Genomic DNA, 17,816 nt, shown 5'->3' on the forward strand with positions numbered 1-17,816 from the left:
ACCACTGGCATTTCTGCTATTCTCTAATATTACTTCTCATCATTAAAACACTAAACTTGGTTCTTCATGATGAAATCCTACAATATCATAAACTTGAAAATAAAATTTCCAAATCTAAAGCTACATGTTCTCTACACGTGACCACTTTACTAACTCTTATTTGCTATACTAGTTTCTAGTGGACTTCTTGGTACAAAACATCATGTGGCTTCATGAGTTGTGAGTGGTACATTTGTCTCTTTCAAATGTTTTTACTAGTGGCATAATTCAGAACAATGTCTCTCAAAATACCTATGGTCAGTTCTTTCTACTTCCAACTCATTACAGAATAACATTTTATTAATACTAATAAAAATTAATAGGTAACAAGTAAATAAAAAATAAATTAATTTACAAACTAGTTTAAAAAAAAAAAAAACTAGGAAAATGAAACTGAAAAGGTATATAAGCCCAAAATACAAAACACATGATGTCTAAGTGTCATTTTCTGGTACTAAAACACATCAAAAGTTTCTAAACACTTCCTCTCAATTCTTTTTATTTCTTGACAGTAACAGGCAATTCATGGACTGGCACCAATTCACAAACCACAGTAAGTAGCAACATTGAACTAAAGTTGAATTAAAGACTAATGGTAACCAGTTTTATAGGCATTTTCTGTTTAAATCTGGTTATTTAAAAAACAAATTTAGTATTAGCTAATAATTAAGAACATTCTTCCTGTCATGCTATTAAAGTATTCCTTTATTTTCATTTTAAATTAATCTGATTAGGAAGGGGCACAAAATTTGATCAAACAGCATTAGAGCATCATTTTTCCCCAATTACATGATAAAATACAGCAATAAATTTCTTCATACTGTGAAGTTGTTACTTCACAGTAGTAGGCAGATGGTAGATGAGACCTTTAATTAGATTTGATAGCAGCCTTTAACATTTTCACTGATTAAGATTCATTAGTATTTTAAAATGCTTTTGTCCTCTAACCTTGTTCTATGTATTTTTTTTATACAAGGAAATTTTATTTTCCTTAAAAATATAAAAGACTTCATCGGTGAATGCAGTAGATCCAGAAACCTTTTTGATAGTTGGTACTATTATAACATTCTTGATTTCCTCTTAGTTCCCGTTCAACTCCATAAGCTTTGATAGGTTTGTATTAAGTCTATATTATTAAGGTCTTTTTTTTTCCTTGACGATTTGCTAGGAATGTATCCATTTTTTCTATCTTCAGTGTAACAAGTCTACATTCTAACTTATTTCTGCTTTTCTCTTTACCATGTTTCCTCTACTTGCAGTTTTTCATTAATTATACAAACAAAATTTTTTGTTAAACAATAAATTACTTTAACCTATCTGTTTAAAAAGATGAGACAATGACATTATATTGATGGCTATCAACAGGCTTAGATATATAATGTACTGATATTCATTATTTTCTTCCTTAACCAAATCAAATTTTTTTAATTCCCAAATGACCCATGTATAAAAATATATAATTAGGACGATTTCATAATTTCAACAAAACTTTAAAGGATTATTTCCATTAGTTAAAATTCTCTAACCAAATGTGCTTAAGAGTAAGCTTTTAAAAAAAAGGATACACAACTATCCACTTCCTAATATCAGCTATAAAACAATAAATACACAGAGAAAAATAATACTGGGGCTTTATACTCTCACATCTTTATACTCTCCCATCTTTATACTTCAACTCTCACATCCATACATGACCACTGGAAACCCAACAGCCTTGACTAGACAGACCTTTGTTGGCAAAGTAATGTCTCCGCTTTTTAATATACTGTCTAGGTTGGTCATAACCTAGGTTGGTCTTCCAAGCAGAAGCGATCTTTTAATTTCATGGCTGCAATCACCATCTGCAGTGATTTTGGAGCCCCCCAAAAATAAAGTCTGACACTGTTTCCCCATCTATTTCCCATGAAGTGATGGGACCAGATGCCATGATCTTCGTTTTCTGAATGTTGAGCTTCAAACTAACTTTTTCACTCTCTTCTTTCACTTTCATCAAGAGGCCTTTTAGTTCCTCTTCACTTTCTGCCATAAGGGTGGTATCATCTGTATATCTGAGGTTATTGATATTTCTCCCGGCAATCTTGATTCCAGCTTGTGCTTCATCCAGCCCAGCATTTCACATGATGTACTCCGTGTATAAGTTAAATAAGCGGAGTGACAATTTACAGCCTTGATGTACTCCTTTCCTGATTTGGAACCAGTCTGTTATTCCATGTCCAGTTCTAACTGTTGCTTCTTGACATGCATACAGATTTCTCCAGAGGCAGGTAAGGTGGTCTGGTATTCCCATCTCTCTCAGAATTTTTCACAGTTTGTTGTGATCCACACAGTCAAAGGCTTTGGCATAGTCAATAAAGCAGAAATAGGTGTTTTTCTGGAACTCTCTTGCTTTTTCGATGATCCAACCAATGTTGGCAATTTGATCTCTGGTTCCTTGGCCTATTGTAAAACCAGCTTGAATATCTGAAATTCTTGGTTCATGTATTGATGAAAATTCGCTTGGAGAATTTTGGCCATTACTTTGCTAGCATGTGAGATGAGTGCAATTGTGTGGTAGTTTGAGCATTCTTTGGCATTGCCTTTCTTTGGGATTGGAATGAAACTGACCTCTTCCAGTCCTGCGGCCACTGCTGAGTTTTCCAAATTTGCTGGTATAGTGAGTGCAGCACTTTCACAGCATCATCTTTTAAGATTTGAAATAGCTCAACTGGAATTCCATCACCTCCACTAGCTTTGTTCATAGTGATGCTTCCCAAGGCCCACTTGATGACATTCCAGGATGTCTGGCTCTAGGTGAGTGTGAGTGATCACACCACCGTGATTATCTGGGTCGTGAAGATCTTTTTTGCAGTTTTTCTGTGTATTCTTGTCACCTCTTAATATTTTCTGCTTCTGTTAGGTCCATACCATTTCTGTCCTTTATTGAGCCCATCTTCACATGAAATGTTCCCTTGGTATCTCTACTTTTCTTGAAGAGATCTCTAGTCTTTTCCATTCTATTGTTTTCTTCTATTTCTTTGCATTGATCCCTGAAGAAGGCTTTCTTATCTCTCCATGCTATTCTCTGGAACTCTGCATTCAAATGGGTATATCTTTCCTTTTCTCCTTTGCCTTTCACTTTTCTTCTTTTCTCAGCTATTTGTAAGGCCTCCTCAGACAACCATTTTGCCTTTTGCACTTCTTTTTCTTGGGGATGGTCTTGATCACTGCCTCCTGGACAATGTCATGAACCTCTGTCCATCCATCCATAGTTCTTTAGGCACTCTATCAGATGTAATCCCTTGAATCTATTTGTCACTTCCACTGTATAATCGTAAGGGATTTGAGTTAGGTCATACCTGAACGGTCTAGTGGTTTTCCCTGCTGCTCCTGCTAAGTCGCTTCAGTCGTGTCCAACTCTCTGCAACCCCAGAGACGGCAGCCTACCAGGCTCCCCTGTCCCTGGGATTCTCCAAGCAAGAACACTGGAGTGGGTTGCCATTTTCTTCTCCAATGCATGAAAGTGAAAGTGAAGTCGCTCAGTCGTGTCCAACCCTCAGTGACCCCATGGACTGCAGCCTTCCAGGCTCCTCTGTCCATGGGATTTTCCAGGCAAGAGTAGTTTTCCCTAGTTTCTTCAATTTAAGTCTGAACTTTGCAATACTAAGTTCATGATCTGAGCCATAGTCACCACTGAATAGTGACCCCACAAGAGACTGAGCCAGACTTGTCCATGAGTGTCCAGGAGTGTCCAGTAGGGGCGGGGGTCTGCAGTGGCTGCTGCAGGGTTGGGGGCACTGAGTGCAGCAGTGCGTGCACGCACCTTCTGAAGGAGGCCGCCATTATCTTCATTCCCTCCACCGTAGTTTGGTCTCAGGTCAAACAACAGGGAGGGAACACAGTGTCCTCCATCAACAGAAAACTGGATTAAACATTTACTGAGCAAGGCCCCGCCCATCAGAACAAGACCCAGTTTCCCCCTCAGTCTCTCTCTTCAGGAAGCTTCCATAAACCTCTTATCCTTATCCATCAGAAGGCAGACAGAATAAAAACCACCATCACAAAAAACTAACCAAACTGATCACACGGACCACAGCCTTGTCTAACTCAATTAAACTACCCAAGACAGACCAGTCATGGTGGAGACTTCTGACAAAATGTGGTCCACTGGAGAAGGGAATGACAAACCACTTCAGGATTCTTGCCTAAGAGAACCTCATGAACAGTTCAGTTCAGTTCAGTTGCTCAGTCGTGTCCGACTCTTTGCGACCCCATGAATCACAGCACGCCAGGCCTCCCTGTCCATCACCAACTCCCGGAGTTCACTCAGACTCACGTCCATCTAGTCAGTGATGCCATCCAGCCATCTCATCCTCTGTTGTCCCCTTTCCCTCCTGTCTCCAATGCCTCCCAGCATCAAAGTCTTTTCCAATGAGTCAACTCTTCACATGAGGTGGCCAAAGTATTGGAGTTTCAGCTTTAGCATCATTCCTTCCAAAGAAATCCCAGGGCTGCTCTCCTTCAGAATGGACTGGTTAGATCTCCTTGCAGTCCAAGGGACGCTCAAGAGTCTTCTCCAACACCACACTTCAAAAGCATCAGTTCTTTGGCGCTCAGCCTTCTTCACAGTCCAACTCTCACATCCATACATGACCACTGGAAAAACCATAGCCTTGACTAGATGGACTTTGTTGGCAAAGTAATGTCTCTGCTTTTGAATATGCTATCTAGGTTGCTCATAACTTTTCTTCCAAGGAGTAAGCATCTTTTAATTTCATGGCTGCAGTCACCATCTGCAGTGATTTTGGAGCCCAAAAAAACATAAAGTCTGACACTGTTTCCACTGTTTCCCCATCTATTTGCCATGAAGTGATGGGACCGCATGCCATGATCTTCATTCTCTGAATGTTGAGCTTGAAGCCAACTTTTTCACTCTCCTCTTTCACTTTCATCAAGAGGCTTTTTAGTTCCTCTTCACTTTCTGCCATAAGGGTAGTGTCATCTGCATATCTGGGGTTATTGATATTTCTCCCAGCAATCTTGATTCCAGCTGTGTTTCTTCCAGTCCAGCGTTTCTCATGATGTCCTCTGCATAGAAGTTAAATAAGCAGGGTGACAATATACAGCCTTGACGTACCCCTTTTCCTATTTGGAACCAGTCTGTTGTTCCATGTCCAGTTCTAACTGTTGCTTCCTGACCTGCATACAGATTTCTCAAGAGGCAGGTCAGGTGGTCTGGTATTCCCATCTCTCTCAGAATTTTCCACAATTTATTGTGATCCACACAGTCAAAGGCTTTGGCATAGTCAATAAAGCAGAAATAGATGTTTTTCTGGAACTCTCTTGCTTTTTCCATGATCCAGCGGATGTTGGCAATTCGATCTCTGGTGCCTCTGCCTTTTCGAAAACCAGCTTGAACATCAGGAAGTTCACGGTTCACATATTGCTGAAGCCTGGCTTGGAGAATTTTGAGCATCACTTTACTAGCATGTGAGATGAGTGCAATCGTGCGGTAGTTTGAGCATGAACAGTATGAGTGTTCATAGTCATCTTTACCAACACTGTTTCACAAACTTTTCTGACTTTCTTACCCTTTCCCCCCACCATCCTATCTGCCTGGAAAAGCTGAGTTCTAATTGAATTTCTCTTTGTCCTAATCCAAGCAACAACACACTGCTGAAGAAAACACACATTCAGACTGGATTTCCTTTACATTTTTTTTAAATTAATTTTTACTGGAGTATAGTTTATTTTTATTTTAAAAACCTCGCTTCCCAGGTGGCACTAGTGGTTAAAAAAAAACAACAAAAAACCCACCTGCCACTGCAGGAGACACAAAGGATGCAGGTTCAATCCCTGGGTTCAGTTCCTGGAGGAGGAATGACAGCCCATTCCAGTTTTATCACCTGGGAAATCCCATGACAGAGGAGCCTGGTGGGCTACAGTCCACGGGGCCACAAGGAGTGAGACGTGACTGAGCACACATGCACAGGTGAACAGTTGATTGACAGTGTTGTGTTAGTTTCTGCTGTACAACAAAGTGAATCAGCAATATGTATACATACATCTTTCTGGGGGGATTTTCTTCCTATTTAGGTCTCCACCAAGCACTGAGTAGAGTTCCCTGTGCTACACAGTAGGTTCTCATTAGTTATTTACTTTATACTTAGCAACAATGTGAGCTTCTTGCTCAGAGGTTAAAGCGTCTGTCTGCAATGCAGGAGACCAGGGTTCAATCCCTTGGTTGGGAAGATCCCCTGGAGAAGGAAATGGCAACCCACTCCAGTACTCTTGCCTGGAGAATCCCATGGAGGGAAGAGCCTGGCAGGCTGCAGTCCACAGGGTCACAAAGAGTCTTACACGACTGAGCTACTTCACTTTAGCAACAATAGTATATACGCGTCAATCCCAATTCCCCAATTCATCCCACCACTCTCCCTTCTTCCTTGGTATTCATGTTTGTTCTCCTTGTCTGTGCCTCTATTTCTGCTCTATGAGTAAGATCACCTATACCGGTTTTTCTAGATTTCATATATATATGCATTAATATACAGTATTTGCTTTACATTGATAACATTAAACCTCAAAAGCACTCAGCCCTGCCTGGAAGTTCTATTATAATTTCCTGCCAAGCTGACTGGCCAAAATAATTAATTTATACTTTCCTCAGAACTACTGAACTCTCCTTACTCATTTTCAACTGATGACCTCATTTCCCAGTTTAGTAAGCGAAGAGCAGGAGATGGAGCTCCCTTATTTTCCTATCACAAGATCTACAGCCCTAGTACCTAACCCAGATTTTCATTTTATGACTTAAACTGTCCCTCCCTCTACCTATCAATGGCTTTCCCATCTCATTCCATTTTTTTCTAGAGATGTGATTTCCCACTTTCCTTCACAAATTTTCCCTTCCTACTGAACAATTGCTTTCTTCATGCAAAAATACTCCAATAATGTCCCATCATAAAATAAAACTTAAAAAAAAATCTGTTGACCATTCTTTTCTTTCTGCTTATTTTGCTATGATCCTGAGTGTTATATCCTTTTAATTAATATAAAAAGGCCCTCAAACCTCTAAATATTTTTGATAGATATGAAGAGGGATGACAATAAAATAAATACAAACAAATTTTGAAGGAGACGTAAAGGCTGGAGATACAAATTTGCAATCTTTACGTATACAGGTATATTTAAAGCCCCAGACCTAGATGAGAATCAAAGTTTTCCAACATATCAAACAGAAGTCAAAAACTCACATGTGTGTAGGTACATAAGTTGAGGGGACACAATTCAACAAATAACAATCTCCCTTCTATTTAACAGTCACAATTACTGTGCTTTTTCTTGTTAGGGTTTCTCGTAACCCTTTTAGCTTGGTGACAGTAAATCTCCTTCCTCTATATCTTGCATTCAATGGATAATAACTGCAATTCAGAGAAAACTGAGGGAACCAGAAGAAATCTGATATCTAAGTTATTACATAATCACCTTTAAATATTTAATCATTATGAGTAAGACTGTATCTTTTTCCTCCTACAAACATACATGAGCTTTTTCCTAACTGCTCACAATTTTTTTTCCATTTCCTCTAAGTTTATTACTATGTTCTTAATTAGTGGTTCCCAAAATTTGTTCCAAAGATCCCTAGGAGTCACTGACATTCTTTCAGGGAAGTGACATGGGCCTCCATTTCCTAACTATGTACCTATACAAGGTTAGATTTTCTTCATATAATTTAAGTGATACAATATATCCCAATGGACTAAATGCAGAAAGCAAATCTGAAAGTTCAGTTATGACAGTTAATATTATGTGCTAACTTGGCCGGGCCACAAGGTGCCCAGATATTTGGTTGAACAATCTGGGCACTGTGAGAGCATGTCTAGATGAAATTAACATTTGATCCACAGACTTAGTAAAGCAGACTGCCCTTCCTGATGTGGGCAGGCCTCACCTAATCCACTAAAGGCCTGAAGAGAACAAAAGGCTAGACAAAAGATAATTCGCTCTCTCTGTCTGATGGTCTTCAAGCTGGGACATCAGTCTTCTGCCTTTAGAATCAGACTTGGCACAGAACTTACACCATCTGCTGGCCTGTCATTGAGCCTTTAGACTTGGGTTAGAACATATACCATCAGTCAGTTCCTAGGTCCAGACTGGAATTAAACCATCAGCACTCCTGGGTCCCCACATTATAGAACCTGGGATTTCTCAGCCTCCATAATCACATGAGCAAATCTGCTTAGGGAAATGCTGACTGAAACTGCCCGCCATGACCAGGCAAGTGGTCAGCCACTTGCACGAGTTATCTTAACAATAGGAGATCCTGGTAAGTGATGCGGAAGTAACAAGCTACCACCGTCAGGAAGAATTTGGGAAAGGTCAAAAGGAGATAGGAGACACCAGCCCAAACATCCTACCAACCTCCCAGAATCCTTCTCTTGGCTGAGCTAGGCACACACCACCAGTAAGGACCCTGAGACAGAATGATCAACCCAGAAACTAAACCCCATCACCATAAATGCAGAGGCTGCAAGCCTCATGGCATACTTCTCTTGGGTTCCCTTACCCTCCTGCTCACCAGCCGGGTGATCTTCCAACAAAATCTCTTGCTTTGTCTCCCCGGATAATTAATATCCAAGTATTTAGACAAGAGCCCACTTTTGGGCCATAGAAGGGGTCTCCACTCCTGCAACAAATTCCTTATAATACACACACACACACAAATATATATATGTGTGTGTGTGTGTGTGTATGTATGTGTATATATATATTTGTGTATATATACACACACATATATACATAATATATGTGTGTGTATATATACATACATATATACATACACACACACATATATATACACATATATACAATACTGTATATATGTGGGCTTTCCTGGTGGCTCAGATAGTACAGAATCTGACTGCAATGCAGGAGGCCTCAGTTTAATCCCTGGGTCAGGAAGATCCCCTGGAGAAGAAATGGCTACCCACTCCAATACTCTTGTCTAAAGAATTCCGTGGACAGAGGAGCCTGGCAGGCTACAGTCTATGGGGTTGCAAAGAGTTGGACACAACTGAGCAACTAACACATTGTAAATACACATGTATTATCTCCTATTGGTTCTATTTTTCTGGAGAACCCTAACACAACAACTGTCTTCTAGTAAGGCTAACATTAGAGAGATGTGCAAAAATGTAAAACAATACCATCCTTTCAACCAATTTTTTTTGCTTTCGAAAACAGTAATTTTTCATTTTAAAACATATTTTTATGTTAATATATAATGGATTTGTTATTTTAAAATAAATATTCTTAGAATGACTTAATTTTAATAACTTGATATCAGTTCAGTTCAGTTGCTCAGTCATGTCCGACTCTGTGACCCCATGAATCGCAGCACCCCAGGCCTCCCTGTCCATCACCAACTCCCGGAGTTCACTTAAGACTCATGTCCATCGAGTCGGTGATGCCATCCAGCCATCTCATCCTCTGTCGTCCCCTTTCCCTCCTGCCCCCAATGCCTCCCAGCATCAAAGTCTTTTCCAGTGAGTCAACTCTTCGCATCAGGTGGCTAAAGTACTGGAGTTTCAGCTTTAGCATCAGTCCTTCCAATGAACACCCAGGACTGATTTCCTTTAGGATGGACTGATTGGATCTCCTTGCAGTCCAAGGGACTCTCAAGAGTCTTCTCCAACACCACAGTTCAAAAGCATCAATTCCTTGGCGCTCAGCCTTCTTCACAGTCCAACTCTCACATCCATACATGACCACTGGAAAAACCATAGCCTTGACTAGATGGACTTTGTTGGCAAAGTAATGTCTCTGCTTTTCAATATGCTATCTAGGTTGGTCATAACTTTTCTTCCAAGGAGTAAGCGTCTTTTAATTTCATGGCTGCAATCACCATCTGCAGTGATTCTGGAGCCCAAAAAAATAGTCTGACACTGTTTCCACTGTTTCCCCATCTATTTCCCATGAAGTGATGGGACTGGATGCCATGATCTTCGTTTTCTGAATGTTGAGCTTTAAGCCAACTTTTTCACTCTCCTCTTTCACTTTCATCAAGAGGCTCTTTAGTGCCTCTTCGCTTTCTGCCATAAGGGTGGTGTCATCTGCATATCTGAGGTTATTGATATAGACAACCCTTATAAATAAAAACTCTTTAAAACACTTTTGAAAAATGTAAAGGAATCCTGAGACCAAAAAAAAGTAAACTGTTGTTCTATATAATTACGGCTGCCAAAGATCTACTAGAAAAGTGGAATATTAAACTAATTCACCTCTTTCCACTCTTCATAGCTAAATCAGAATTTCTCACGCTGTTTATCAAAAGAAAGATAGTTTTCCAGTTACACAAGACATACCTGATCATCCCCAGAACCCCACGGAGCTATCTTTTCCAAAGAGGCCACGTTAGTATCGGAAATCTGTGTTCCACTATCATTTTGATATAATGGCTGTTGCCATAGATGACAGGTCAATGGAAGAACCTGAAAATCAAAGGCGGATTTAAACAGAGTAATAACACAATCCCTATGACTAAACAATAAACAAATTTAACATTTAAATTATGTTTGTCAGTTTATAAAGCACTTTCACAAATATAACATTTAGACTTCATAATCACTGTCCAACTTATCATCTTCAACCTCCCTGGTGGTCCAGTAGTTAAGAATCCACCTGCCAATGCAGGAGACATGAGTTTGATCCTTGGTCCAAGGAGATCCCACATACCAGAGGGCAACTAAGCCCATGCGCCACAATTACTAAGCCCAAGCTCTAGAGCCCCTGTGTTACAACTACTGAAGCTGGCACGTCCTAGAGCCATGCTCTACAACAAGAGAAGCCACCACAAAGCGAAGCCTGCGCAACCTAGCTGGACAGTAGCCCCCACTCACCACAACTAGAGAAAGCCTCTGCACAAAACTCAGTGCAGCCAAACTTATTTATTTTTTAATTAATTTTTTTTAAAAAATAAGGAAATAAGTGATTTTGGTTACACAGTAAGGACCTGACATATTCCAACAAACCACACCAGTTCTTTAACCTCCTATGCTTGTACCTGGAGAAGGTAATGGCAACCCACTCTGCTGTTCTTGCCTGGAAAATCTCATGGACACGGGAGCCTGGTGGGCTATAGTCCATAGGCTTGCAAAGAGTCGGACACTATTGAAGTGACTTCGCACACATACTTGTAGAAGTTAAAGAAGCAAATAGAAACAAGCAAGTTACCTATTTCACAATCTTACTATTTGAGACATCTAAGAAATTAACCCTAATAACAGGAACTAAAATCATCCAAGAGCATAGAAAATGGGGACAAAGCTGGGCTCATTTTGCATAATCAGAGGTTGAAGCAGGGCTCTACTATTTGTGAAAGAAGGCAATAAAAACTGAAGCAATGCACATGGAAAAGATCAGAGGCAATCAAACAAAAATGACTTTGGTCATGCAAAGTCACCTACTGGTTCAGGATGGGTTACTGAGATTTCCCCCAATATTCTTGGAGAGTAAGAACCCAAAGCTTCCAGTGTAAAACCTCCTTTTACTATTTATTTTTTTCAGATTTCAAATCATTTTACTTTATTTTACTTTACAATACTGTATTGGTTTTGCCATACATTGACATGAATCCACCACGGGTGTACATGCGATCCGAAACATGAACCCCCCTCCCACCTCCCTCCCCACAACATCCCTCTGGGTTAAAACCTCCTTTTAAAGGAGATGCAAGGGGCAAGGTGGAGACAACCAGAAAAACACCAGGTAGAGAAGAATGTACCAAAGGACAAAACAAAGCAACACACTTGGCTAAAAATGAAATTACAAACTATACTTTCAAAGGTACTTCAAAAGCCTTCAAAATGAGAATACCTCAGACTCTTAGAGACTTTTGAAAAAGAGACATAATGTCCATAAAAAAAGAAGAGATTGATAAAAATAAAACAGGCAGCTATGAGTCAAGAAAAGATGCATGGTCACAAAACCACAAATGTCAAAGAACCTCTGAAGGAAACTCAAGATAATAAGGTAATTTTTCCCCCAGAATTAAAACAGTTACTACGCTAACAAAACATTTTTACAGAGCACATACAACAATGTGCTTTTGATGAGAAAGGAAAGCTTAACTCAAAAATCTATTCAATAACTAAAGAGATTTCTATGGTATAGATTCTTTCAAGAGGTTTTTCTCAAAAGGTAGAACAACATGGGGCACACCCACCTTGCTTCAGTGGCATTTTCTGAGGAATAAAGAACAAAAAGCAAAGAAAGGCACTTTGCAAATTCATTTTGGCAATTTGAAATCCCTAAATAAATAAAAATAGAGCCAATGTTTTGGCACAGTTAGTATTCCTTGAGCCCTCCAGGAAAGAAGAATGCCAAAATGAATGTTCATAATGGCTATTCACTGCAACTAAATAATGCTGGGTGCACAGCACAGGGTCTTGCCTTTGGAAATAGCTGATTCACATTAGCTTACAAAAAGAGTTCAATTCCCTAAGATATTTGTAGAACACTAATGATACAATATTATGAAACCAACACTTTGACAAACTAACCCAGTGTGTGAGAAAAAAGAACACACTCTCACTTTTATCAGCTAAAAAAGCCTTAGAAGTTAAAATTAAATGTTAAAAGTTCTTATTGTTGTTCATTTGCTCAGTTGTATCTGACTCTTTGTGACCCCATGGACTGCAGCATGCCAGGCTTCCCTATCCTTCACTATCTCCCAGAGTTTGCTCAAACTCATGTCCATTGAGTCCATGATGGCATCCAACCATCTCATCCTCTGTCGCCCCCTTCTTCTGCCCTCAATCCTTCCCAGCATCAGGGTCTTTTCCAGTGAGTGGGCTCAGTGGAAAAGTTTTTATTAAAAAATACATTTCCCAGAACTTATTTTTATTACCTACCCGATGGTTTATAGACTTCATTAAGGAAATTAATTTCTAATACATTCCCGTATGTTTGATCAGTTTTCCCACAGTTGCCTCAGGTATTGGTATAACCCAAACACTTGAAAGAGAATTCTTAAGATGAATGCTTTAAAACTAAGCAGGTGTCATCACCAACTCTGATCTGAGGTTAAATGCCTTCTGGTATAAACAAACACTTTCCGAGTCCTTCCATTATTAGCTTTTAATATTAAAAGTTTGTGGTCTTTAGTGGTCTTCCAACTACACGCTACCTATCAAACATTTTAGATCTAAGGATGCATATCAATTAAAAGGATAAAAAAAGATATTCCATGCAACAGTAACCAAAATAACACTGGAGCAGCTGTATTAATTTCAGACAAAATGGACTTTTAAGTGAAAAACTGTTACAAGAGACAAAGAGGTATGTCATATAATGATAAAAGGGTCAATTCACCAAGAAGATATAAAAAGTGTATTTCTGCACCAAACCTCAGAGCTCCTAAATTAATGAGACAGATGTTGAAAGAACTGAAGGGAGAAATACACAACAACACAATAATGTTCTTTCAATAATGCATAGAACAACCAGTCAGAAGAATAAGAAAATACAGAAATTAAACAACACTATAGACCAATCAAACCTAACAGATAAATATAGAACACTCCATCCATAAACAGCAGAATACATTTTCTCAATTACATATGAAACATTCTTCAGGACAGAACACATGTCTAGGCATAAAACTAGTCTGAATAAATGCAAGAAGACTGAAATAATACACAATACCTTTTCCAATCACAATGTAATGAAACTGGAAATAAACAGCCTAAGATAAAACTGGAAATTTTACAATATGTGGAAATTAAACACTACACTCTTAAACAAGAAGAAGTCATAAAGGAAATCAGAAAATACCTTGACAAAAATGAAAATGCAAAATACCAAAACAATTTATGGATGCAGTTAAAGAAGTACTAAGAAGGAAGTTTAAGCTATAAATGGCATGCCTTAAAAAAAGGCAAGATCTCAAGTAACAATCTAACTTGTACCTCAAGGAACAAAAAGAAAAACTAAAACCTAAAGCTGAAAATAACAAAAATTGGAGCACAGACAAATGAAATGGTCAACAAGGAAAAAAAATCATGAAACTATAAGTGACTTTTTCAGAAAACTGATAAAATTGATAACCCGTTAGCTACACTAAGAAAAAAAAATAGACTCAAATAATAAAATCAGAAATGCAAGAGGGAATATTACAACCAATGCCACAAAATAAGGATCATAAGAGACCATTATGAACAACTGCACACCAACAAACAGGACACACATTAATCCCTAGAAAGATACAACCTACTAAGAGTGAACAATGAAAAAATACAAAATCTGAAATGTATAACTAGCAAGGAGACTGAATCAGTAATCGAAAACTTGCCAACACAGAAAAGCCAAGGACCAAATCGCTTCAATCACCCTCAAAAATGTTAGCACACAGAATTCACAACACATTAAAAGAAGTATACACCATGATCACATGGGGATTAACCATGGAATGCAAGGATGATTCAACTCATAAAAATCAATCAATACTTCACATTGACAGAATGAAGAAAACCACTGATTATCTTTACTGATACAGAAAAAGCACCTGAATATTCAATACCCTTGCATGATAAAAGCACTCAACAAATAAGGAACAGAAAGAAACTAATCAATACAATGGGGCTTCCCAAAGGTGGCTTAGTAGGTAAAGAATCTGCCTGCAATACAGGAGACACAGGTTCAATCCCTGAATTGGGAAGATCCCCTGGAAGAGGGCATGAAATCCACTCCAGTATTCTTGCCTGGAGACTCCCATGGACAGAGGAGCCTGGTGGGATACAGTCCACAGGGTTGCAAACAGTCAAACATGACTTAGGCCACTTATGAGGACCCACAACTAACTCATATCATACTCAATGGTGTAAAACTGAAAGTTTTTCCTCTAAGACCAGGGACAACGCGAGAATGCCTACTCTTGCCATTTCTAATCAACACAGTATTGGGAGTATCAGTCAGAGGAAAGAGATCCCAAGAATAAATTCTCACATCAGTTCAATTCAGTCGCTCAGCCATGACCGACTATTTGGGACCCAATGAATTGCAGCACACCAGGCCTCCCTGTCCATCACCAACTCCCGGAGTTCACTCAGACTCACGTCCATCGAGTCAGTGATGCCATCCAGCCATCTCATCCTCTGTCGTCCCCTTCTCCTCCTGCCCCCAATCCCTCCCAGCATCAGAGTCTTTTCCAATGAGTCAACTCTTCGTGTGAGGTGGCCAAAGTACTGGAGTTTCAGCTTTAGCATCATTCCTTCCAAAGAAATCCCAGGGCTGATCTCCTTCAGAATGGACTGGTTGGATCTCCTTGCAGTCCAAGGGACTCTCAAGAGTCTTCTCCAACACCACAGTTCAAAAGCATCAATTCTTCAGCACGCAGCTTTCTTCACAATCCAACTCTCACATCCATACATGACTACTGGAAAAACCATAGCCTTGACTAGATGGCCCTTAGTCGGCAAAGTAATGTCTCTGCTTTTGAATATGCTACCTAGGTTGGTCATAACTTTTCTTCCAAGGAGTAAGCATCTTTTAATTTCATGGCTGCAGTCACCATCTGCAGTGATTTTGGAGCCCAGAAAAATAAAGTCTGACACTGTTTCCACTGTTTCCCCATCTATTTCCCATGGAGTGATGGGACCGCATGCCATGATCTTCGTTCTCTGAATGTTGAGCTTGAAGCCAACTTTTTCACTCTCCACTTTCACTTTCATCAAGAGGCTTTTGAGTTCCTCTTCACTTTCTGCCATAAGGGTGGTGTCATCTGCATATCTGAGGTTATTGACTATTTCTCCCGGCAATCTTGATTCCAGCTTGTGTTTCTTCCAGTCCAGTGTTCCTCATGATGTACTCTGCATAGAAGTTAAATAAGCAGGGTGACAATATACAGCCTTGACGTACTCCTTTTCCTATTTGGAACCAGTCTGTTGTTCCGTGTCCAGTTTGAACTGTTGCTTCCTAACCCGCATACAGGTTTCTCAAGAGGCAGGTCAGGTGGTCTGGTATTCCCATCTTTTCCAGAATTTTCCACAGTTTATTGTGATCCACACAGTCAAAGGCTTTGGCATAGTCAATAAAGCAGAAAGAGATGTTTCTCTGGAACTCTCTTGCTTTTTCCATGATCCAGCGGATGCTGGCAATTTGATCTCTGGTTCCTCTGCCTTTTCGAAAACCAGCTTGAACATCAGGAAGTTCACAGTTCACGTATTGTTGAAGCCTAGCTTGGAGAATTCTGAGCGTTACTTTACTAGCATGTGAGATGAGTGTAATTGTGTGGTAGTTTGAGCATTCTTTGGCATTGCCTTTCTTTGGGATTGAATTCTCACATATATATGGTCAAATAATTTTCAATAAAACTATCAAGTTCATTCAATGGGAAAAGGATGGCCTTTTCAACAATTATAAAATATAAAATTAAAAGGGAAATAAACTTTCCCACAGAAAAGGACAGAAAAGAAACTTCCACTTCTCAACCTTGGCACTGAGTGGAGGGAGTTAAAAAGAACTTCCCTGAGAATTTGAACTGTAAGCCAGTACTGATTCAGGTTTTCAGTCTGAATTCATGCTGCAGTACTGTCCAAAACCGGAGAAGGCAACGGCAACCCACTCCAGTACTCTTGCCTGGAAAATCTCATGGACGGAGGAACCTGATAGGCTGCAGTCCATGGGGTCGCTAAGAGTCAGGGACGACTGAGCGACTTCACTTTCACTTTTCAACAAATGCTGCTGGAAAAACTGGCTGCTCACATTCAAAAGAATGAAGTTACACACTCACCTAACATCATATAAAAAAGTCAACTCTGAACGGATCAAAGACTTAAAGACCTAAAACTACAAAACTCTTAGAAGAAAACTCAGAGCAAAAGTTATACAATAGTACGTTTGGCAATGATTTCTTGGACATGATACCAGAGGCACAAGCAACAAAAGAAAACAACAGACAAACTGGACTTCATGAAAACTGTAAAATTCTGTATATCAGAAGACACCACCAACAGAGTAAAAAGGCAAACCACAAAATGGGGGGAAATATTTGCAAATCACATATCTGATATGGGCTTAATAGCCATAATACATAAAGAACTCTTAAAACTCAAAACAGAGCAGACAATGGCAACCCACTCCAGTACTCCTGCCTGGAAAATTCCATGGATGGAGGAGCCTGGTGGGCTGCAGTCCATGGGGTCGCAAAGAGTTGGACACGACTGAAGCGACTTAGCAGCAGCAGCAGTAAAACTCAAAAACAAAACAAAAAACCACCCAATTAACCTATTATCAAATAGGCAAAGAACTTGCAGAGCCATTTCTCCAAACATATACAAATAGCCACTAAGTACAGGGAAAGATGTTCAACATCACTAATCAAAACAGTAAGACATCACCTCATATTCATCAGGATAGTGAAAATGAAAGTCACTCAGTCATGTCCAACTCTTTGTGACCCTATGGACTGGGGTTCATGGAATTCTCCAGGTCAGAATACTGGAGCGGGTAGCCTTTCCCTTCTCCAGGGGATCTTCCCTATCCAGGGACTGAACCCAGGTCTCCCACATTGCAGGCAGATTCTTTACCAGCTGAGCCACAAGGGAAGCCCAAGAATACTGAAATGGGTAGCCAATCCCTTTTCCAGCGGATCTTCCCAACCCAGGAATCGAACTAGGGTCTCCTGCATTGCAGGCAGGTTCTTTACCAACTGAGCTATGAGGGAAGCCCACTCATCAGGATGGCTACTATCAAAAAAAAAAAAAGAAAAAAAGAGAGAGAGAGAGAGAAAAAATAACAAA

General features: G+C 39.6%; 1 protein-coding gene across 1 annotated transcript in view; it reads right to left on the reverse strand.

The window, feature by feature from the left end:
* The window catches only part of ALMS1 (ALMS1 centrosome and basal body associated protein), a 187,916-nt gene that overhangs the window by 148,494 nt on the left and 21,606 nt on the right, over positions 1 to 17,816 (reverse strand). The window contains exon 2 of the mRNA XM_052649083.1: positions 10,383 to 10,508. Within this exon, the coding sequence (XP_052505043.1) occupies positions 10,383 to 10,508 (126 nt within the window). The remainder of the gene's footprint in view (positions 1 to 10,382; positions 10,509 to 17,816) is intronic.

Source organism: Budorcas taxicolor, chromosome 11, assembly GCF_023091745.1.
Source record: "Budorcas taxicolor isolate Tak-1 chromosome 11, Takin1.1, whole genome shotgun sequence".
NCBI lineage: Eukaryota > Metazoa > Chordata > Mammalia > Artiodactyla > Bovidae > Budorcas > Budorcas taxicolor.